This window comes from Ornithorhynchus anatinus, chromosome 20 (assembly GCF_004115215.2).
Source record: "Ornithorhynchus anatinus isolate Pmale09 chromosome 20, mOrnAna1.pri.v4, whole genome shotgun sequence".
Taxonomy (NCBI): Eukaryota; Metazoa; Chordata; class Mammalia; order Monotremata; family Ornithorhynchidae; genus Ornithorhynchus; species Ornithorhynchus anatinus.
This window is the reverse complement of record NC_041747.1, coordinates 13,704,654-13,725,211: the sequence shown is the minus strand read 5'-3', so window position 1 is coordinate 13,725,211 and position 20,558 is coordinate 13,704,654. Positions and strand designations below refer to the sequence as shown.

At 48.6% G+C, this 20,558-nt stretch overlaps 1 protein-coding gene across 3 annotated transcripts in view; it reads left to right on the top strand.

The window, feature by feature from the left end:
- Window positions 1-20,558, top strand: part of TBC1D8 (TBC1 domain family member 8) — a 65,283-nt gene extending 44,725 nt beyond the window's left edge. For all 3 annotated transcript variants that reach the window (XM_029048287.2, XM_029048290.2, XM_029048289.2), the window contains 15 exons: window positions 1,613-1,820; window positions 2,343-2,537; window positions 3,453-3,626; window positions 4,174-4,324; window positions 7,594-7,808; window positions 8,459-8,576; window positions 9,179-9,464; window positions 10,223-10,352; window positions 10,500-10,598; window positions 12,215-12,281; window positions 13,160-13,402; window positions 14,466-14,531; window positions 16,753-16,842; window positions 18,175-18,272; window positions 19,677-20,558. In XM_029048287.2, the coding sequence (XP_028904120.1) occupies window positions 1,613-1,820; window positions 2,343-2,537; window positions 3,453-3,626; window positions 4,174-4,324; window positions 7,594-7,808; window positions 8,459-8,576; window positions 9,179-9,464; window positions 10,223-10,352; window positions 10,500-10,598; window positions 12,215-12,281; window positions 13,160-13,402; window positions 14,466-14,531; window positions 16,753-16,842; window positions 18,175-18,272; window positions 19,677-20,138 (2,602 nt within the window). In that variant the 3' untranslated portion in view covers window positions 20,139-20,558. The remainder of the gene's footprint in view (window positions 1-1,612; window positions 1,821-2,342; window positions 2,538-3,452; window positions 3,627-4,173; window positions 4,325-7,593; window positions 7,809-8,458; window positions 8,577-9,178; window positions 9,465-10,222; window positions 10,353-10,499; window positions 10,599-12,214; window positions 12,282-13,159; window positions 13,403-14,465; window positions 14,532-16,752; window positions 16,843-18,174; window positions 18,273-19,676) is intronic.

Genomic DNA, 20,558 nt, shown 5'->3' with positions numbered 1-20,558 from the left:
AGCAAGTGCTCACTACATACGACTGAATGAGTTAGGAAAAATTCTCTCTGGGCCTCTGGCTGTATTGTGGTAGGACTAAAGCAACAGAACACTCTTCTTGCAAAAAAGCAAAAAAGAAAACGGAAGTCCCTGAGGATCAACAGCAGATGCAGTTTTTGAGCACTTGCTGTGTGCAGAGCATGGCTGGACGTGGTTTGGAATGTAACTCCGGGGGCCCACACAGGGTGGGCGGGAGTTGGTCCAAGTGGCAGTTGAGCCCACCTGGGAGGAGCCATCAGTCGATCAACTAGTGGTATTTATTGAGCGCTTACTGTTTGCAGAGACAGTATCCTACAGAGATCACTCTCCCCACCTCAAAACCACGGGCTTGGGAGTCAGAGGTCATGGGTTCTAATCCCGGCTCTGCTACTTGTCAGCTCTTTGACTCTGGGCAAGCCACTTCACTTCTCTGGGCCTCAATTCCCTCATCTGTCAAATGGGGATTGAGACTGTGAGCCCCACGTGGGACAGGGACTGTGTCCAACTTGATTTGCTTGTATCCACCCCAGCGCTTAGTGCAGTTCCTGGCACATAGTTAGTGCTCAGCAAATACCACAATTAGTTGTAGAAGTAGTAGTAATAATATAATGGTTTTTGTGAAGTGCTTTTGTGAAGTGATCTCATTTGTGCCTCAAAACAACACTGTGAGGTAGCTTAGGCAGGAATCATCATCCCCATTTCGCAGGTGAGGAAACTAAGGCCCGGAAAGGTTAAGGGACTTTCCCATGGTCACATAATGGACGGGGGCAGAGGCTGGACTTGAACCCGGCTCTCCCAGACCGGCAGCCTTCTTCTGAGGGATATACCGCCTTCCCAGTTTATTCCTCAGTAAAGCGGCGAGGAAGATCACACCTGACTTCTATGCCGGGGCAGCTTTGGGCCAGCTCAGGGAAGTAGCACCGCATTGGAGCTTGCAGCCAGGACAGCGGGGGCTCTGCCTTTCTGACATAGGGTGATCCCCGGCCATGCTGCATCCCACCCCATCCCTCATTCCCTCGTGACTCTCTGCGTCCACGGGCTATCCTCTGGCATTCGAGTGACTGCTCAGTGTGATTTAAAACATATCCGTCTGGAAGAAGCAAGGGCAGAAGTAGGGGAAGAGCCTCTAAGATGTTTCTCCAGATCACAGGTCGAGCACAGGCCCGGGAGTCAGAAGGACCTGGGTTCTAATCCTGGCTCCGCCACGTGTCTACAGTGTAACCTTGGACAAGTCCCTTCGCTTCTTTGGTTCTCAGTTCCCTCATCTGTAAAATGGGGATTAAGAGTGTGAGCCCCATCTGGGACAGGGACTGTGCCCAACCTGATTAACTTGTGCTTAGAACAGTGCTTGGCATATAGTAAGCCCTTAACAAGTACCATAATTATTATCATCATTATTATTGTTGTATAATTATAATATTATTATTGATACATAAATATATCATTATAATTGTATCTCATTATAATTAGTGATTTGATCTTTTATGACCAACACCTTTAAATTATAAATACTGAATGGGTCTGTGGTGTTCAGCTCCTTTTCTCTCACTAACATCAGTATTTTTCCCCCCTCCCTTTCCCCACCCTCTTTAAGGGATCTTGAAGCCAGGGCCCAAAATGAGTTCTTCCGAGCCTTCTTCAGGTTGCCAAGGAAGGAGAAGCTTCATGAAGTTGTGGACTGTTCTCTCTGGACACCATTCAGCCGCTGCCATACCGGGGGGCGGATATTCACTTCCGACAGTTACGTCTGTTTTGCCAGCAAAGAAGATGGCTGCTGTAATGTGGTCCTGCCACTGAGAGAGGTAGATTCTGTCTCTGGAGTCTTCTGTTGTCGCCACCCTGTCGTTGATGGAAAAGCTGCTTTTGGGAAGGCTTTGGAGATTGGCTCCGAACTCTGGTCTCTATGACTGAGGGGACCAGGGTTTTAATCCTGCCTCTGCCACTTGTCTGCTGTGTGACCTTGGGCAAATCATTTAACTTCTTTGTCCCTCGGTTCCCTCATCTGCAACCTGCACCTGTTCTCCCTCTTTCTCAGACTGTAATCCTCTTGTGGGATCCGATTATCTCGTGCCTGTCCCAGTACTTAGTACAGTACTTGGCACATAGTAAGTGTTTAATAAATACCACAGTTACTGTCATCATCATTATTCTTATTAGCATTAGCATATGAAATATATAGGCCAAAACCTATTTCTCATACACTCAGAAAAATGTCCTTATGCAATTAGAATGCAATTTTAATAGTATTTGTGCTAGTTTTATTTTTGCTCTCAATTATTTTTGCTCTTACTGTATTAGTGTTTGTTTTTAATGTTTCAAAACAGGTAGTTAGCATAGAGAAAATGGAAGACACGAGTGTCCTTCCCAATCCCATCATTATAAGTATCAGGAGCAAGATGGCGTTTCAGTTCATTGAGCTAAAGGACAGGGACGGCTTGGTGAAGAATCTTCTAACGAGGCTGAAGCAAGTCCGGGCCAACAACCCAAGGCATTTTGGCAGCTCGGAGCGTGAAGACCTGGTATGAAACTCTGAAAGATGATTTGATGCCAGGAAATCATTTTGATTTTTCTGAATCAAATCTGTAGTTGCTACTAGAGTAGGGGATTGGAAAACTCATTTCCAGGCTGGGAGGCATAACCGGCCACTGTTTGCTATTAACTCTTGGCGAGGCCAAAAATCAAATGTCATGTACTTAAGGGATTGGGGCCTTGGTTGAGCCATTTTCTTAGTTTTCCGTAGGATTTTCCCAGTGAGAGATTTCATTTGTTTTCACACTGTGTTCTTGAAAGAACTCTCTGGGCTTCTTTGTGCAGGAACAAACGTGATTATCATTTAACTGTGAAGCCAAGAAATCTGGATGCCGTGTAATTACACAGACGTAAAGAGCACAAAGACGAGCAAATTATAGTTACTGCCATTGTGTTGTGTGGAGGAAGCAAGCTTCACGTTTAGATTCTTGGCCTGGTAATGCTGAGGAAGATGAAACATTTTTGGCTAAACACCTTCCACTCAGTGCCCGCCCAAAAGTTGACAAACTTCAGTCCTCGAACCGAACTGACCGGTTTGAAGGGTTGAAAAAGTCCATGCCTGTCTTACAGAGACAAGAATTAATTATTGTTAAAATCAGTTGTACCCTAGAAAACCATCTTCAGATCCAACGTGAGTTTCTGTTTTAATTGTCGTTCGACTAGAGATAAACGCTTTCTGTTTTGGACAGATCTCCCCTCTGCCCCGCCCAAAGTGTCTTCTCTGACCAGAACGATCGTGAAATGGTCAAACCCATCCTCATGATTCTGTCCAATCAGCTCCCGAGTGGCCGGGGTTATAGGAGATGAAAGATTTTTCACGTGCTCGGTCCTTTCTTCCGGCCTCGGAAGGTTTCTAAACGGTACTTTGGACTTCTAATCGTTATGAAACCATTTTTGTCTTGCAGAGTTCACTTGTGCTTGATGCTCCAGGTGTGGACGGCGACCAGGGGTTTGGGAATCTAGAAGCGGTGGCCAGTCAGAACGAGGAAAAGCGGGAAGAAGGAAGGCAGCCACTGAATGCCGAGGCCCTGCTAGCCATCTTCTATCAGTCCAGATCCCAGAGTCCTGATTCTGGGATGGTAGGTTCATGTTGATGCGAGCTTCCCCTTCTCCCCCGCCTTCCCAGGGCATATTCGCCCTCCCGCCTCTCACATGAGTAACTGAGAATTGATTACACTTCTTTGGTCTGCATGGATGGAAGTAGATTTCTCCTGTCCCCCTCCTTCTTTCCCCCACCTTCCCGCCCTCACCTCTTCTGCAAATCATAGAATCCAAAGTCTAGAAGGAACCATAAAAAATCACTTTTTTCTGTCCCGCCATGTTCAGACAGATCCAAAGTTCACCCGTGGAACCAGATTGGTTCTTAAACAACTTCAAAGAAAAGGAATTCCATACCTCCCTATCAGAATTCAGGTCAACATCTCCAAAAGACTGTTGAGGCTGGGAAGTTGTTAGAAGGGCTATGGTTTCTACCTAAGGGTGATTGTAATATTTCATTGCCCAGGACAGCTCTTATTGAAAATTTATCTGTGAATTTCCCTCATAGGTGGGTCAAATAGATAATGCTGTGAAATGGTAGAAGAATTTTCATTTTCCGTGCCTTTCATTGTGTTTCTGGTTTTTCAGTCAAGGGAACAGATAAAAGTGAGCCTCTGGAGTGACCATTTTGTAGAATACGGCAGAACCGTCTGTATGTTTCGCACCGAAAAGATCCGCAAACTCGTCGCCATGGGGATCCCTGAATCCTTGCGTGGCAAACTTTGGCTCCTCTTTTCAGGTAATGAATTCTTCTTGAATTTGTCTGGTATTTTAATCGGGTACTGTACTGAGAGCTTGGGAAAGTACAATACAGTAGAGTTGGTAGACACAATCCCTGCACAAAAGGAGCTTACGGTATACAGAGGGAGAGAGACATTAAAAAAATTACAGATAGTAGAGTCTAAGTATATGGACATAAGTGCTATGGGACTTGGGATATCAGAGTGTTTAATAGACAAAGACATAGGTCAGTTAGTCAATCAAATTTATTGAGCGCTTACTGTGTGCAGAGGACTGTACTAAGCACTTGGGAGAGTATGATGTAACACTATAAGAGCACCCATGAATATAATTAGAACCCATGACCCTCTGACTCCCGGGCCCCTGCTCTATCCACTACTCGGTGGACCTTCCCTAACTCAAGTGGCTGAATGTAGGGATCTGAGTCTTGCCTGGGCGGTGCCAAACCCTTCCCTTGGCCCTCAGCCATTGTGTAGAGTGTTCAAAGAGGACCTCGTCCAGCCGGAGGCATCCTGGCCAGGCTGAATGCCAAGACATGGGTATTAAGTGTGAGTTTGTAAGTTGGCAATTGGTTGGAACCTACCTGACTCCCACGTGTATGGCCTTTTAGCGGGCTCCCGGGAGAGTCCCTGAGAAGCAGCGAGGCCTAATGGACGGACCACGGGCCTGGGGGTCAGAAGGACCTGGGTTCTAATGCCGCTTCCGCTACTCGTATGCTGTGTGACCTTGGACAAGTCACTTCACTTCTCTGTGCCTCCGTTTCCTTGTCTGTAAAACGGGAATTAAGACTGAGAGCCCCATATGGGACAGGGACTGTGTCCAACCCAATTTGCTTATATCCACCCCACCTCTTGGTACAGTGCCTGGAACACAGTAAGCACTTAACAAATACCACAATTATTACTATTACCAAAATGAGACCTGTTTGGCTAAGCCGAATTGTTGCCTAATTATACAGTCCAAGTGCTTAGTACAGTGCTCTGCACACAGTAAGCGCTCAATAAATACTATTGAATGAATAAGCCCAGCTGGTGCCAGTGTGCAGGCCTGGGGCCCCTCTGGAATTTCTCTATGACTCTCGTGCCCCGGCCCTAAGGTCCTGAAACAGGCCCTGGGTGCCCGAATGTGTTAATGGAGGAAATGTTGTGCTTGGGGGATGTCTGGTGAATATCAAATTAACAGGCCTAAAAGCTGTCAAATGCCTTTCTGTGGCATTGCTTTCCTGAACAAGCCATTAATGCTGACTTAAACCCTTCTTTTCAACAGCCTTGAGAGGATTTTAGCCCCCTTTGTGATGGTTATTTTCATACATGCAAAAGAATGCGTATTTAGGATCCGTGAAAGCAATCAAGCAATGATATTGAGTCTGATGAAGTATGAAGACATGCTTCCCGCCCTCGAGAATCTTACAGTCTAGGGGCCCGAGGTAGACTCTGTTGTAGTGTACTCGCTCAAGCGCTTAGTACAGTGCTCTGCAGATAGGTGCTCAGTAAATGCCATTGACTGCTAACAGAGTAAGAAGTTATTAACTCAAGTGCTGAGGGCTGTGGTGAGCCTGCAAGTGGTCGGATGGCTTGGAATGGCTAAAATGGCAACTGGGGGATATCAGACGGGGAGATTGGAAATCAGATGGGGAAGGCTTCCCGAAGGAGGTGTGATTTCCAAAGGGCTTTGAAGATGGGAGGGGCTGAGGCCTGTTGGGTGTTTAAGTCAGGGGTGGCAGGCAGGAGGGAGGTGTGAGCAAGAGGTCTGTGGCGGGTGAGACGAGAGCAAGGCACAGTGAATAATCAGCTTGAGAGGACTGCAGCGTGCGGGTGGTTGCCGAGGCTGAGAAGCAGAGATAAACCAAGGAAAGAGAACTGATTGAGTGCTTTAGAGCTGACATGTGTTTCTGCTTGAGGTGGAGAGGAATGGGCAGCCATTGGAGGGTTTTGAGGAGTGGAGAGACATTCGTTCAATCAATCATTTTTATTGAGCACTTAGGTTGTGCAAAGCACTGTACTAAGTGCTTGGGAGCGTACGCTGTAACAATAAACGGACACATTTCCTGCCTAAAGGATATATGAAGCAAGACATTTTAGAAAAATGATCTGGACGGCACAGTGAGGTATGGGCTGTAGTTGAGGGAGCCTGGAGGGAGGTCTGCTGTGTGAAGGCTAAATAATCAGAGCTGTATACTAAAAGAACTCCAGGTGTAGCCAACAACAGACAGGACAGGGTGTGAGTGGAGAGTGTGGTGGGAATGTCAGTACCATATCTAGACTGGGCACTCGCTTTGGGCTGGGGTTGGCACTGTTCAATGTTGTATCGTACTTTCCCGAGCGCTTAGCATAGTCTTCTGTGCACGGTAAGCGCTCGATAAATGCGACTGAAAGAATATTGATCTTTCAATCACACTGGTGTCTGGAAGTAACCTCTGGCATCAGAAGAGTTTCAATATGAGGGCCAATTTAATAGAGCCACTTGGTTCTCTTATTACAGGGAGGTAACATTCTCAACCAATCTTGTGTTAAAAACGTGTATTCCAGTACATGCTATTAAAGCGCGTGCTGTGTGACGTACACAGCACACAACTCTTTCTTCTGATCGTGCATTGCCCAGCAGACGTTTCTCGTTGGAAGAACGGTACCCGAAATTAAAGTACAGAGTGAAAACCTGCATTCTGGAAGACCCGAGTGTGTATATGATTTATGTGTCTTGACAAGCTCAGTATTAAAACTGTTTCTAGTTACTCTTTGAGACTGTGCTGTTACTTCTCTAGGCAAATACTTGAGCAGAAAGCACACATCCACATGCCCTAGTGGAAAGAGCACGGGTATGGGAGTCACAGGACCTGGGTTCTAATTCTGGATCTGCCAATTGCGTGCTGTGTGACCTTGGACGAATCACTAAAATTTTCAATGCCTTAGTTTCCTCTTCTGTAAAATGGGGATTCAATTAGCCTGTTCTTTCTCCTACTTAGACTGTGAACCCCATGTGGGACAAGGGCCTGTGTCTGACCTGATAAACTTTTATCTACCCCAGCGCTTAGAACAGTCCTTGACACATAGTAAGGTAAGCTGTTAACAAATACCGTAATAGGAGGGTGCGGTAAAGAAGAAAAAAATCAGCTTCTGGCTGAGGGTGGAATTGTATTTATTTCGAAAGATTGCTGTGAAATCAGATCAACGCAGATGTTCTCTTGATAAATTCCTCTCTTGGTGACTCTGGGCTGAAAATCATCTGGAGCCCCATAACGTGAGTTCTTTTCAAACTTTCTGTCGCCAGATGCCGTTACTGATCTCAACACCCATCCCGGTTACTACGGGAATCTGGTGGAGGAGTCGATGGGAAAGTGTTGCATGGCAACCGAGGAGATCGAACGGGACCTGCATCGTTCGTTACCCGAGCACCCCGCCTTTCAAAACGAAACGGGCATCGCGGCCCTGAGGAGAGTGCTGACCGCCTATGCCCACCGCAACCCTAAGATAGGCTACTGCCAGGTGAAGCCGTTGGGAGGGAGAAGGCTGGATCTGGGTCTCCATCCCTCTTTCTAACCTCAGAGAGGACCATTGCCCCTTTTAAGTGTTACGTTTCCCAGCTGTTTGGACCTAGGAAATGGGAAGTAAAGGGAGTGGGGAATTTCCCCCAGGTCCAGCCACCCATTTGGCTTCCAACTGGCTTTTGTGACCTCGGGCAATCGCATAACTTTAAGCCTCACCAGTCCCATCCGTTTGATGAGGCTAAGATCTTTCGTCCCTACTCTCCTTTGCAAGGAATTGTTGTTTCTGGATCCCTGCATGTGTGATGAAAGATGATGGTGTTTTGAGGGGGGAGAATCGTGGTTTTTCTGGGAGAGAGACAAACGGGGTAAAAGAAACAAGTGAGGTCCTCTGAAGATTTGAGCAAATCAAGGGTTGGTGAAACCATTTGAAAACCTAGGATCTAAAGTTGGCATTTCACAGATAAGTGGCCTTTCTTCAGGCTTGTGAATAGGTTTGGGCAGGGGGAGAGAGGGGCAGGTGATACGTCCACCCTTTGATATCCACTGCTGAACCAGGTCATCTGGTTATCTGGTCCATCGCTTTAAGTGTCAGTCCTGCTGTAGTGTGACCTGGAAAATAATGTCCCTTCCACTGTGTCCTCTCTGCAGTCCATGAACATCCTGACCTCTGTGTTCCTGCTCTATGCCAAGGAGGAAGAAGCCTTCTGGCTGCTTGTTGCCGTGTGTGAACGCATGCTGCCGGATTATTTCAATCGTCGAGTCATCGGTGAACCATGCCCATCCCCTTCTCTCTGGGGCTCCGGTTGCCGGGGGCTGGGGTGGCTGGACTCGGAGGGGGAATCAGTAGCACCTTGTTTGTGTAGACTGCTCTTTCATCTGGGTCTCATCTTCCTCCTCACAGCATCCCCGTGAGGTAGGGGGAGGCAGATAGTTGTATCCTCTGTTTTACAGATGAGGAAACTGAGGCCCAGGGAGACCAAGTGACTTGCCTCGGGTCTCCCGGAGGTAGGGGTAGGGTGGGGACTAGCACTCAGACCTCTCCAGGTGGGTGCTTTCATTTCTTAAACATTTCACTTCATTTGATTGAGCAGCTCATTATTAAACCTAGGAACTGGGCTTGTGAGGGGGTTAAGGAAGCTCCTCTCCTGCTAAGGGTAGACGAGCCTTTTCTGTGTCCAAAAAACTATGTCGATGAAGGTGCCATAGACGGTTCCGTTAGCGGGCTTTTGTCCTCCAGGCCTCCATTTTGTGCTCTGGTGGATATTGGGTTTTTTGCAGGGGGTTGAGGCATGCCGGGTGTCAGGACAGTAAATGTGTGGTCTTGAGGTCAAGGTACTGTCCCCATGGAAATCTGATTTTTTTTTTCAGGAGCTCAAGTGGACCAGTCGGTGTTCGAAGAACTCATCAGAGAACGCCTGCCAGAACTGGCCGAACACATGAAAGATCTGTCCGCTCTATCTTCCGTTTCCCTCTCGTGGTTCCTTACCCTGTTCCTCAGTATCATGCCTCTAGAAAGCGCCGTGAATGTGGTGGACTGTTTCTTCTTTGACGGAATCAAAGCCATTTTCCAGTTGGGCTTGGCGGTTTTAGAAGCAAATGCGGTGGAACTGTGCAGCAGTAAAGATGATGCCCAGGCCTTGATGATCCTCAGCAGGTGGGCTGAGGAGTCCAGGCACCCCCCACCCCCACAGCTAGGCAGTGGCTCTTGTTTGGAATCAGGAGGGAGGTTGCGTTGGGAAGGCCAGAATTATGCAGCCATGCTCTCTGCATCCGGAAACTATTATTATTATTGTGGTACTTGTTAAGCGCTTACTATGTGCCAAGCCCAGTTCTAAGCGCTGGGGTAGATACAGGGTAATCAGGTTGTTCCCTGTGGGGCTCACAGTTTTAATCCCCATTTAACCAGAATTGCTACCATCTCACGCCCGTCACAGCTTCCAGAGAAGCTGTTCCACTTGGTTTTTCGTTCATTCTTTCAATCGGATTCATTGAGCTCTTACTGTGTGCAGAGCGCTGTACTAAGCGCTTGGGAAAGCACAGTAGTTGTTCCTCCTCTTCCTTTTCTCCTCCCACCTTGCCTCTTCATTCTTCCCTCTGAGCTGCTCCCGAAAACCCAGTAACTGGGCTGGGTTTTGTTCCTTAGAGCATATGAAAGGGTCAGAGAAGTTGAGAAGGCTTTCCGAGTTGAGGCTTCTTCAGAGAATCCACCAGACAAAGAACACCTTGTCCTGCCTCCCTCCCTCCCGCCCTGCTCCCTGCCTAGGCCCCGGCCTTGATGGAGCGGATAGAGGTGGGAAGGGGTTCAGCCCCACCCCTTCTGGCCTCAGGTGTCCTGCTGGAAGACAACTCCCCTCCCCGCCCCCCGCGTACCCCTGGGTGGTGTAAGTAACATCCCCGGTTGGTTTGGTTTAGGTTTCTCGACCATGTGAGGAACGAGGACAGCCCCGGTCCACCGACTGGAAACCACCACGCCTTTTTCTCTGACCACCAAGAACCCTTCCCTGTGACTGAGATAGCGGATCTGATTCGGGACGCGTATGAGGTAAATGGGCCCAGCTCCCGTGATCCCTGGGGATTTCCTTCTGAAAGGAGGGGCTTTCCGCTGGCCCCGAGTCTCGGGGCGGAAGTTTCTCTGCTCCCGTTGGTCCCCTCTGTCCCCACATGGGCCATCCTGCAACTTTCTCTGCAGAAATTCGGTGACCGGTCTGTGGAGCAGATTGAACACATGCGCTGTAAGCATAGAATCCAGGTCCTCCAAAGCCACGAGGACATCACCAAACAGAACGTAGTAAGTACGATAGGCATCTCGATCTTCGGGACTGTCGGGAAACCTCAAGAGGTCATTTGGTCCAGCCCCCCGCTTCCAGGCAGGTGAACGATTAGCTCCGGCTTTTCTCTTGAAGATCTTCAAGGATGGAGGAGCCACACGGTCCCCGGGTAGCCCGTTCGAAAGTTTTGTCACCCTGAAATTCTGGAAGTTCTTCATTTGCCCAACTGCCGTCCATCCGGCCTTTGCCGAAAGTAAAGTCCATTTTCTCTATGAACAGGGTTAACCGCTGGTGAGTCTCCATCCCATAAAAGCCCTCCTTAAACTTGAAAATCACTGTAAAGTCATCCCTCGGTCTTATTATTATTATTGCTTTTATGGTGCTTGTTAAATGCTTACTATGTGCCGAGCACTGTTTTAAGCACTGGGGTAGACTTGAGTGAATCAGGTCAGACAAAGTCATTGACCCACATGGGGCTCACAGTTGAAAGGAGAAGATATGGCTAAACCACCAATTCATGTAACTTTTCTTCACGTGTAGAAATGCTGAAAGGCACACAAGGGTCTATTAGTCTACTGTGTGACCCTGTACAAGTGACTTAACCTCTCTGGGTCCCAATTTCCTCATCTTTAAACTGGGGGTGGATGTTGATACCCGCCTCTCCCTCTGGCTCGGTGGGTAAGGACAAAATGAATCATTGTTAGGAAAGTGCTTTGGGAAAATACGAGCCCTCTACAAATGCGAGGTGGTAATATCTGTTAAATATTTCACAATACGTATGGCGAAACACAACTGCTGGTAAGAATACACACAGGAGAAAACAAATAACATTTATAAAATGAAAAGTCACATCTTCCATTTTTTATTGTAACCTTCTGAGCATCAGAACAATGCTCTGTGTAGCTTCTGTGTCAGAGCTGAAGCTATGGTCATTTTTCTTCCTAGCGAGAAATATGTTGCCGATTGCTGTAGAGGATGTTTTAAGAAAGAGTTTTTGGTAACCTAATGGTGAGACTCTTTATACAGATGCATCAGGGTAATGGGTACCCGCTAAAGGTAGAGTATGGCAGAGTGGGGAGAGCCCGGGCCTGGGAGTCGGAAGATCATGGGTTCTAACCATGGCTCCACCGTTTGTCTGCTGTGCGACCTCGGGCAAGTCACTTAATTTCTCTATGCCTGGTTATTAATGGAGATTATTAATAATAATGGTATTTAAGTGCCTATTATGTGCCAAGCACTGTTCTAAGCACTGGGGTAGATTCCAAGTAATCAGGTTGTCCACCGTGGGCCTCACAGTCTTAATCTCCATTTTTCAGATGAGGTAACTGAGTCCCAGAGAAGTGCCTTGCCCAAGGCAGACAAGTGGCAAAGGCGGGATTAGAACCCATGTCCTCTGACACCAAAGTCTGGGCTCTTTCCACTGAGGCTTGCTAGACTGTGAGCCCCGTGAGGGGCAGCGATGGTGCCCGGTAGATTAGCTTGCATCTAAGCCCGGGTTTAGCGCTTAGAACAGTGCCTGGCGCCCCGTAAGCCCTTAATAAATGCCACTGGTCATTGGCCAGCGTCACGTCTCTAATCTCAGTCTGTGTCTCCCCCTTCAGGACACTATATTCCTTGTTTGTGTTCTTTCTTCTAGCTCAGAGTTGTCATTCCAGATGTCACGCTTCTCCCTGAAGAGTTAGAGGAACTCTATGACTTGTTCAGGTGGCTTGCCGCGGAAAAGGAGGAACCGGGTTGAAGACAGGGTATCTTGAGGGCGGTCGGATAATGACCTCATCGACTAAGCGGTGGCTCTCCGAAATCCGGGAGCCGGCCGGGGGAACCCAGAGGCGGAAGGTCTCAGGCCCTCCGCTCGGTTCAGGAAGGGTGTCTTACCGTGTGCAGTGCGGTCAGAGGTGGAGCCAGTTGGGATGCTCCCTGCCTTCTTCAGCAGAGTTAGGGGCACCGGGATCACCGGGCTAGACCCGAGAACCCTTAGAAATCTGGTGATTTCCCCCGGCTGTTGGGAGCAGGGCTTAAGTTGAAGAAGCGAGACTCTCTGTGGCCCGGAGTGAACTTTGAGCACCCCTATTGATGCCGTTGCACTGGGGCACCTGCCCCCTAAAAATTAAGCTATCTCCTTGGATCCCATCTCCACCCCATCTCTGATGGAGAAAACTGAAACCCTGGGGAGGTCAGCGAGCACTGTGTCCTGGGTACTAGTTTTAGGGGTGGGGAAAGCCCATCACTTCAGCCACCCCCATGAAATCACATCAATCTAAACCAAAGGTTATTTCAAGAGGGTGATCTTGAGAATAAAACGCATTCGAAAGCATCAGTGGCTCTTGATTCCAGAGAGATAAAATACCCACTCAGTGAGCCTCTCCTCCCTCCTCTCTCCACCCTACCCAACCGCCTCCTTCCTAAGGAAGAGGTGGAAGAAGGAAAGTGGAAGAAAATGTGAAAACAATCCATGAAAGTAGGATTTTGGCTCCTGTGAGTGCCGGGCACCGTGGACATCCCAGTACGAGGTGGTTTTAATCTTCATCCCAAATTGGTTCTCTTGACGTACTGTTACGTGCCGCTTTCTGGTTTTGTTTTTAGCGAGAGCATCTGATGAGCTGTTACTGGGAACAGATGAGCCCTGCAGTTGAGCGCCATGATCCTAATAGGCCTTACGCCGAACACTACCGCATTGACTGTCGGCAGTTGACCGGGCTGTTCAAGCTCGTGTCCCCCTGGACCTGTGGAGAGCACACCGAGATCCTCGCTGAAAGGATGTTCCGGCTGCTGGATGAAAACATGGATCATCTTGTTGGATTCAAAGGGTTCGCCCGCTGCCTAGGTATTGGCTCTTGGGGGCTGTCCACTCCAGCCCAGACCTCTGGCCTTGGACCTTAAATTAATTGGGAAGCAGAGTGTTTGGGGGCCACTGTGAGCTTTGATTTCTTTTTTTTAATAATTTTTTAAACGGTTTTTATTGAGCCCTTACTATGTGTTAGGCACTGTACTAAGCACTGGAATGGATATGTGCTGATCAAGTGGGCACATAGTAAGTGCTCAATAAATACAATTATATATGTTAGGCACTGTTCTAAGGGCTGGAGGAGATGATGATGATAGCATTTGTGAAGCACTTACTATGTGCAAAGCACTGTTCTAAGCCCTGGGGTAGATACAAGGTAATCAGGGTGACCCACGAAGGGCTCACAGACTCCGTCCCCATTTTACAGGTGAGGGAACTGAGGCCCAGAGAAGTTAAGTGACTTGCTCAAAGTCACACAGCCGACAAGTGGCAGAAGTGGGATTAGAACCCACGACCTCTGACTCCCAAGCCCGGGCTCTTTCCACTAAGCCACGCTGCTTCTCCAATACAAGTTAATCAGATCTGACACAGTCCCTGTCCCACATGGGGCTCACAGTCTGAGTAGGAGGTGACCAGGTATTGGGTTCCCATTTTACAGGTGAAGAAACAGAGGCACAGAGAGGTGAAGTGACTTGCCCACGATCACACAGCAGGCAAGTGGTGGAGGCAGGATTAGAACCCAGGTCCTCTGACCCCCAGGTCTGTGCTCTTTCCATTAGGTTGCACTGCTCCTCTAGCAAGAAATCCACTTCAGTGCATTGCTGAGGTAGATCAGTGTGGGGGGAGTCTTTCCATCACTTTTTTCTAAATAGACTGACCCCTGAAATGAGGCCAGGTGTGCTAGAGAGCTGAGCAGTTTCTCAGAGGCCATTCATATACGCAGAGCCCCGAAAGAGCATCAGCTCTTCCTCAGAATGAACAATTAGGAACCCGCGTCCACGGTTCAAGAGAGCCCGCCGGGATTAAGCCAGTTTCCAGCACGCATCCGATCTCCGAGCCACCGGATAATGCCGGATCCTTGTTCTCTGTGTCTCCCTTGCAGATGTTATGTACCATGGAGAAATGAATGAGAAAATTAAGCTTCTCTACCGCCTCCACATTCCTCCTGGTAAGAAAATCGGGCAGCAGGTCACCGTAAGCAGCAGCGGACGGACTCGTCCCCTCGGCAGGACGAAGTGGCCGCTTGGGAGGACAGCCGGCCCCGGAGGGGTGTGGGGAGGGAGGAAGCTTCGCGTTGCTTCCCTCGTCTTTGGCAGGCTTCGGTTCCTGCTCCCGGCGGAAGGAGCTGAGGCTGTTAGAACCGAAAGGCTGGGAGAGCAGCAGCAGCCATGCCGGTCCCTTCGACCTAGAGCAGACGTGGGTTGGGGATGCCCTGGCACCCGCTTTCTTTGGCTGCTGCGAGAGAGCCAGGAAGGCAGTAAACTTAATTTCTCGAGCCCTTATTGTGTGCAGACCACTGTACTGAGCGCTTGGGAGAGTATAGTATAACAATAAACAGGCACGTTCCCTGCCCACGATGAGCTTACGATCTAGAGGTGCAGACAATCCTTTCCTGTCTCCTTTTTTCCCTCTCCCTACTCCCCAGAAGTCTTGGTCTGTCAGTCAGCCAGTGGTATTTATTGAGCGCATACTGTGTGCAGAGTACTGTACCAAGTGCTTGGGAGTGTATAGTATAACAAAATAAGAGACACATTCCCTGTCCACAATGAGCTTACAGTCTAGAGGGGGAGACAGACGTTAAAACAAATTAAATTGGATGTCTGAACATAAGTTCTGTGGGACTGGGAGAGGGGATAAATAAAGGGAACAAGTCAGGGTGATGCAGAAAATGGGAGGAGGGCTTAGGGAAGGCCTTCCATAAGGCTTCGAAGCTGGGGAGAGTAATTCTCTGTCAGATATGAGGATGGAGAGTGTTCCAGACCAGAGGTAGGATGTGAGCAAACAGTTGGCGGTGAGATAGAGGAGCGTTAAAGGAACAAAGTGTGTGGGCTGGGTTATAGTAGGAGAGTAGTGAGGTGAGGTAGGAGAGGGCAAGGCGATTGAATGCTTTAAAGCCGATGGTAAAGAATTTCTGTTTGTTGTGGAGGATGGGCAACCACTGGAGGTCCTCGAGGAGAGGGGAAACATGGCCTGAACATTTCTGTAGAAAAATGATCCCGGCAACTGAGCGATGTATGGACTGGAATGAAGAGGGACAGCAGGCTGATAATCAAGGCTGGATAGGACAAGTGTTTGGATTGACGTGGAAGCAGTTTGGATGGAGGGGAGAGGGCAGATTTTAATGTGTTGCAAAGGTGAGACTGACAGGATTTAGTGATGGATTGAATATGTGGGTTGAATGAGAGAGAGGAGTCAAGGATAACTCCGGCTTACGGGCTTGTGAGACAGGAAAGATGGTGGTGCCGTCTACAGAGATGGGAAAGTCAGGGGAAGGGAAGTGTTTGAGGGGCAAGATAAGGAGCTCTGTTGAAGACATGCTAAGTTTGAGGTGACACTGGGACATCCTAGTAGAGATGACTTGAAGGCAGAAAGAAATGCGAGACTGCAGAGAGGGAGAGATATCAGGGCTGGAGATGTAGATTTGGGAGTCATCCGCATAGAGGTGATAGTGTTGTCCGCCACTACCCAAACCTGTCCCTCCAAGCGTAGGGCATTTGGCCTGCCCGTACTCACCTGATTAGAGTCGTTATTCGGTTGACCACATGGAAGAAGTTTTTTAAACTGTTTTCCCCTGGATAATAACTATGGTATTAAGTGCGTGCTATATGCTAAGCCCCGTGCTGAGTGCCGGGGACGATACAAGCTGATGAGATCAGACATAGTCCGTGTTCCTTGTAGGATTTAGATTTAAGTAGAGGGGAACAGGCATTGAATCTCCAGTTTATGGATGAGGAAACTGAGGCACAGAGACGTTGAGTGACTTGCACAAGGTCACAAGGCAGGCAAGTGGTGGGACTGGAACCCAGGTCCCCCGACTCCCAGGCCTGTGATTTTTCCACAAATCCACGTTGCTGAATTGTAAGGGTTTGATGAAGAATTGATAGCCCTTCCCAGCAGTGACCAGTATCCACAGAGGGAGAGGACCCCATTGGTCATTTTCAGGAAACATGGGTAGATCCCGGGTCTTTGGGACTTGACAGCCATGACAGAACTGTAAGAGTTTGAGGGAAGATAGGGTTGGGTTGCAGTGGGGGGAGGACTGGTTTCAGGATGGTTGCCCAAGAACATCACACCCCCATTCAGAAGTTTGGGCTAAAATGACCATCACATAAATGCACTGCCGGCAAGCTCTGCGCCCATGTTGTTCAGTGGAAATATTTCTGTTCTAGCGCTCACCGAGAATGACAGAGATAGCCAGTCACCGTTAAAGAATCCGCTGTTGTCCACGTCCAGGCCCTTGGTCTTTGGAAAACCGAAAGGCACGTACTCTCGTATTTGTCTGTCTTCGTGTTTGAAAAGTCACTTGGGCTGGTGGCAGGGATTCACTTTCCCCCTTGAGCCAGTTCGCCATCAGACCGGCTAAAGGCTTTTCTCCTGGACGAGGGACAGACAAGCCGGAGGTCTCGCCCAGCCCCCCAATGTTTGAGACTGCTCCAGCTCGTTGGCCTCTACCCGTCCAGTAGCCCTTTTGTCCGCCCCACCTTTGCATGGCTTGTTTTCAGATTTTCTGAAGGTATTGGGAGCCTGCTGTCGGGGCAGGTAATTGGCTAGGACTTTTTCCTTCTGGGGCGGCGTGAGGCTGTGGTTCCCCCAGGCCTCTTCGGGAGTGAGAGTGAGATCGCTGCTTCGGCCCTGAAACCTCTTCTCCCACCTCACCTTTCATTCGATCGTATTTATTGAGCGCTTACTATGTGCAGAGCACTGTACTAAGCGCTTGGAATGGACAAATCGGCAACAGATAGAGACAGTCCCTGCCCACTGACGGGCTCACAGTCGAATCGTGAACAATCTCCAATGAACGCGCCCTAACCCCAGACGGACAACATTTACCGCCGATATGCAATTGAAATCTCTAAAGCTTGAGCAGAATAATAATAATGATAATGTTGGTATTTGCTAAGCGTTTACTACGTGCAGAGCACTGTTCTAAGCGCTGGATCTCACCTGGATGACGAGAGCCTACTCTGCTGCAGGTGGCTTCATGCCTTCTCTGAGAATTTTTTTTTTATGGTATTTAAGTGCTTATTGATGTCAGGCACTGTACTAAGCACTGGGATATATTGAAGCAAATCAGGTTGGACACAGTCCATGTCCCACATTGGACTCTGTCATAATTCCCATTTTATGATTGAGGTAACTGAGGCACAGAGAAATGAAGTAATGTGCCCAGGGTCACACAGCAGACAAGTGGCAGAGTCACTCTGATTCCCAGGCCCATGCTGTATCAACCGGACCATGCTATTTCTCTAAAGACTTGGGAAAAGCCTGAATAATAATTGCTGTTTTTAAGCACTTTATGCCAAGCACTGGGGTAGATACCAAATAATCAGGTCAGACAGAGCTCCTGTCCCTGTCTAAATTGAAGGGGGGGTCGGGGGACAAACAGGTTTTGAATCCCCATTGTATAGCTAAGAAAACTGAGGCAAAGTGATTTGTCCAAGGTCCCACAACAAGCAATTGGCAGAGCCATGATGAGAGCTCAGGTTTGTGCTCTTTTCACTAGGCCAGATCCTGCAACTTGCTGGCCAACCTCTGGAAAACCTCCCCCTTTCTCTTCTGAACCTCACTTACTCCTTTCTCTTCCTCTCAAGGCGATGCCATGGATTATCAGAAGCAGTTGAAGCAGATGCTTAAGGACTTAGCCAAAGAAAAAGACAAAACTGAGAAGGAATTGCCTAAAATGAGCCAGGTACGGGATTGAATTTACCACCAGATCTAGAGGTGGAGAGACTGTCCATTCTTCTGTCAAAGTCTGCTTGGCTCGTGTCAGAGGGAGGGGGAAGGTAATAAAATACACAATCCTGCTTTCTAACTTGGTTATAACTAAGCCTGCTCCTGAAGACCCTTTGCATAAAACAGCTTGGGGCTGTAGGCAAGCCCACTCTGCCCTCTGGTAGCAGGCGAGATGACAGTCGGCCAATCAGTTGTACTTACTGAGTGCTTACTGTGGGCAGAGCACTGTCCTAAGCGATTGGGAGAGTTGGTAAGATCTATTCGAAGCCCACAAATTTATAGTGTAGAAAGGAAAACAGGCTCTCGGTCTTAATCCCCATTTTATAGATGAGGAAACTGGGGCACACAGCAGACAAGCGGTAGAGCTGGAATTAAAACCCAGCTCTCTGTGACTGTCAGGCCTGAGCTTTATCCGCTAGGCCATGGCTGCTTCTCTTAAAACCCCGTGTGGGGGAAGGACCTCCACACACCAACCTTGTAAGGTACGCTCTGCTCACCTGCTGTGGTGAGGGCACATCGTAAACACCACTGTGGCACACAATAAGTGCATAACAAATATCATCATCATCATCATCACCTTTGCCCTCCACGTGAGCACTGTTCGCTCCTTTGGTTTTCTTTCGACACTGAAAAAACTACTGGGGGAAGCTGTCCATTGAGGGGGGAAATGAGGGGATAAAAAGGGTAGCTCTTGGGAGGGCCATTAATGGAACCTGATGGATGATACTTTTGTGGGAATTCAGTGAAAAAGAAGAGACACCCCCTCCACATCCTCCCCGGGGCCAATCTTGCTGGTGATCTTAAACATCAGAGCTATCCAGTAGCTGACACGAACACTATCAGAAGCACGCGCTCCGCCAAGACCAGGCGGCAGGTCTCTCCCAGGATCCACCAGACTCATTCCAGAAGGCAGTTTGCCAGCGGCAGCTCAAAGAAGTGCTCTTTGTAACCATTCCACGCTACCCCAAAGCCAGGGTAGAAATGCCATCCTTGGGAACTCGCGTGACGCTTACCAAATAGCCTTACAGACCATACAGACTTCCCAAGACTTGGGCAAGTTTGGAGCAGAACAGACACGGCCCCACGTGTACAGATTTTGGTGTTTTCTGTGTGAATGTGAGTGTAAACCACAGATACCCTGCGGCGCAAATCCCATTCTAGTCTTACTGCAGGTGGGAGTGGACGCAAAGCTATTCCTTCCTGGAAATAAATTCCCTGTGTCCATTTGAATGGCTGAAATAGGGCTTTTCTGATTTCTGGATTAAGGCGAGGCCACAGGAGGTTACTGAATCGCAAGACCTTTCGAGTGGATGATTCTCTCCGCAACGGTTACGCTGACTGTTGTTTTTGTGTTTTCTAGAGAGAGTTCATCCAGTTCTGCAAAACTTTGTACAGTATGTTCCACGAAGACCCAGAGGAAAATGACTTATACCAAGCCATCGCCACGGTCACCACCCTGCTGCTACAGATTGGGGAAGTGGGGCAGAGCAGCAGGAGCTCAGGGAGTAATTCGGAAGAATTTCCGGAGGACCCGCAGGCCGAAGCCTCCGCTGGCGCTTGTGAGCAGGACTCTGTGTTCGAGTCAACCAGGACCCCCCAGAAAGACTCCCCCTCGCTCAGAGTAGCCGAAGGGGGTTGGTCTATCTCTCTCGAACACATTCTAGCATCACTCTTGACTGAACAGTCGCTGGTCAACTTCTTTGAAAAGCAAGTGGACATCAAACCCAAACTGGAGAGTGCCAAGTTAAACCGGTACAGTCTCAAAGCCAGTGAGCTGAGCCGCCACAGTCAAACCGAAGTCCTCAAGCTGAGTATGTCTTGAGTCCAACGATTCTGTGAGTGGGCTCAGCAGGCTCCACTGACGCTCACTGATGGAAAAAAAAAAATGCTTCATTGAATTATTTTGCGAGCTGTAAAAGCAGCACTGTGTGCTCTCCGGGTTTTCTTTCAACACTGAAAAAACTACGGGGGGGGATGTTGTCCACTGAGGGGGGAAACAAGAGGATAAAAAGGGTAGCTCTTGGGAGGAAGGGATTGAATTTTCAGGTTGGAGCTACGGTCCTTTACGTTTGCCGCTGTATGATTGGCTTTTTTTTTTTTTTTTGCACTAATACTTGTTTCAATGCTGGTAATTGAAACCGTTTTAATATTTGGTTGTATTCGATTTCTATGTCTCGCGGAAAGTTTGGGTTCACGGACTGTGCTTTTGATGTCGTCGGTCCCAACAAAGTTTTCTAAGTAT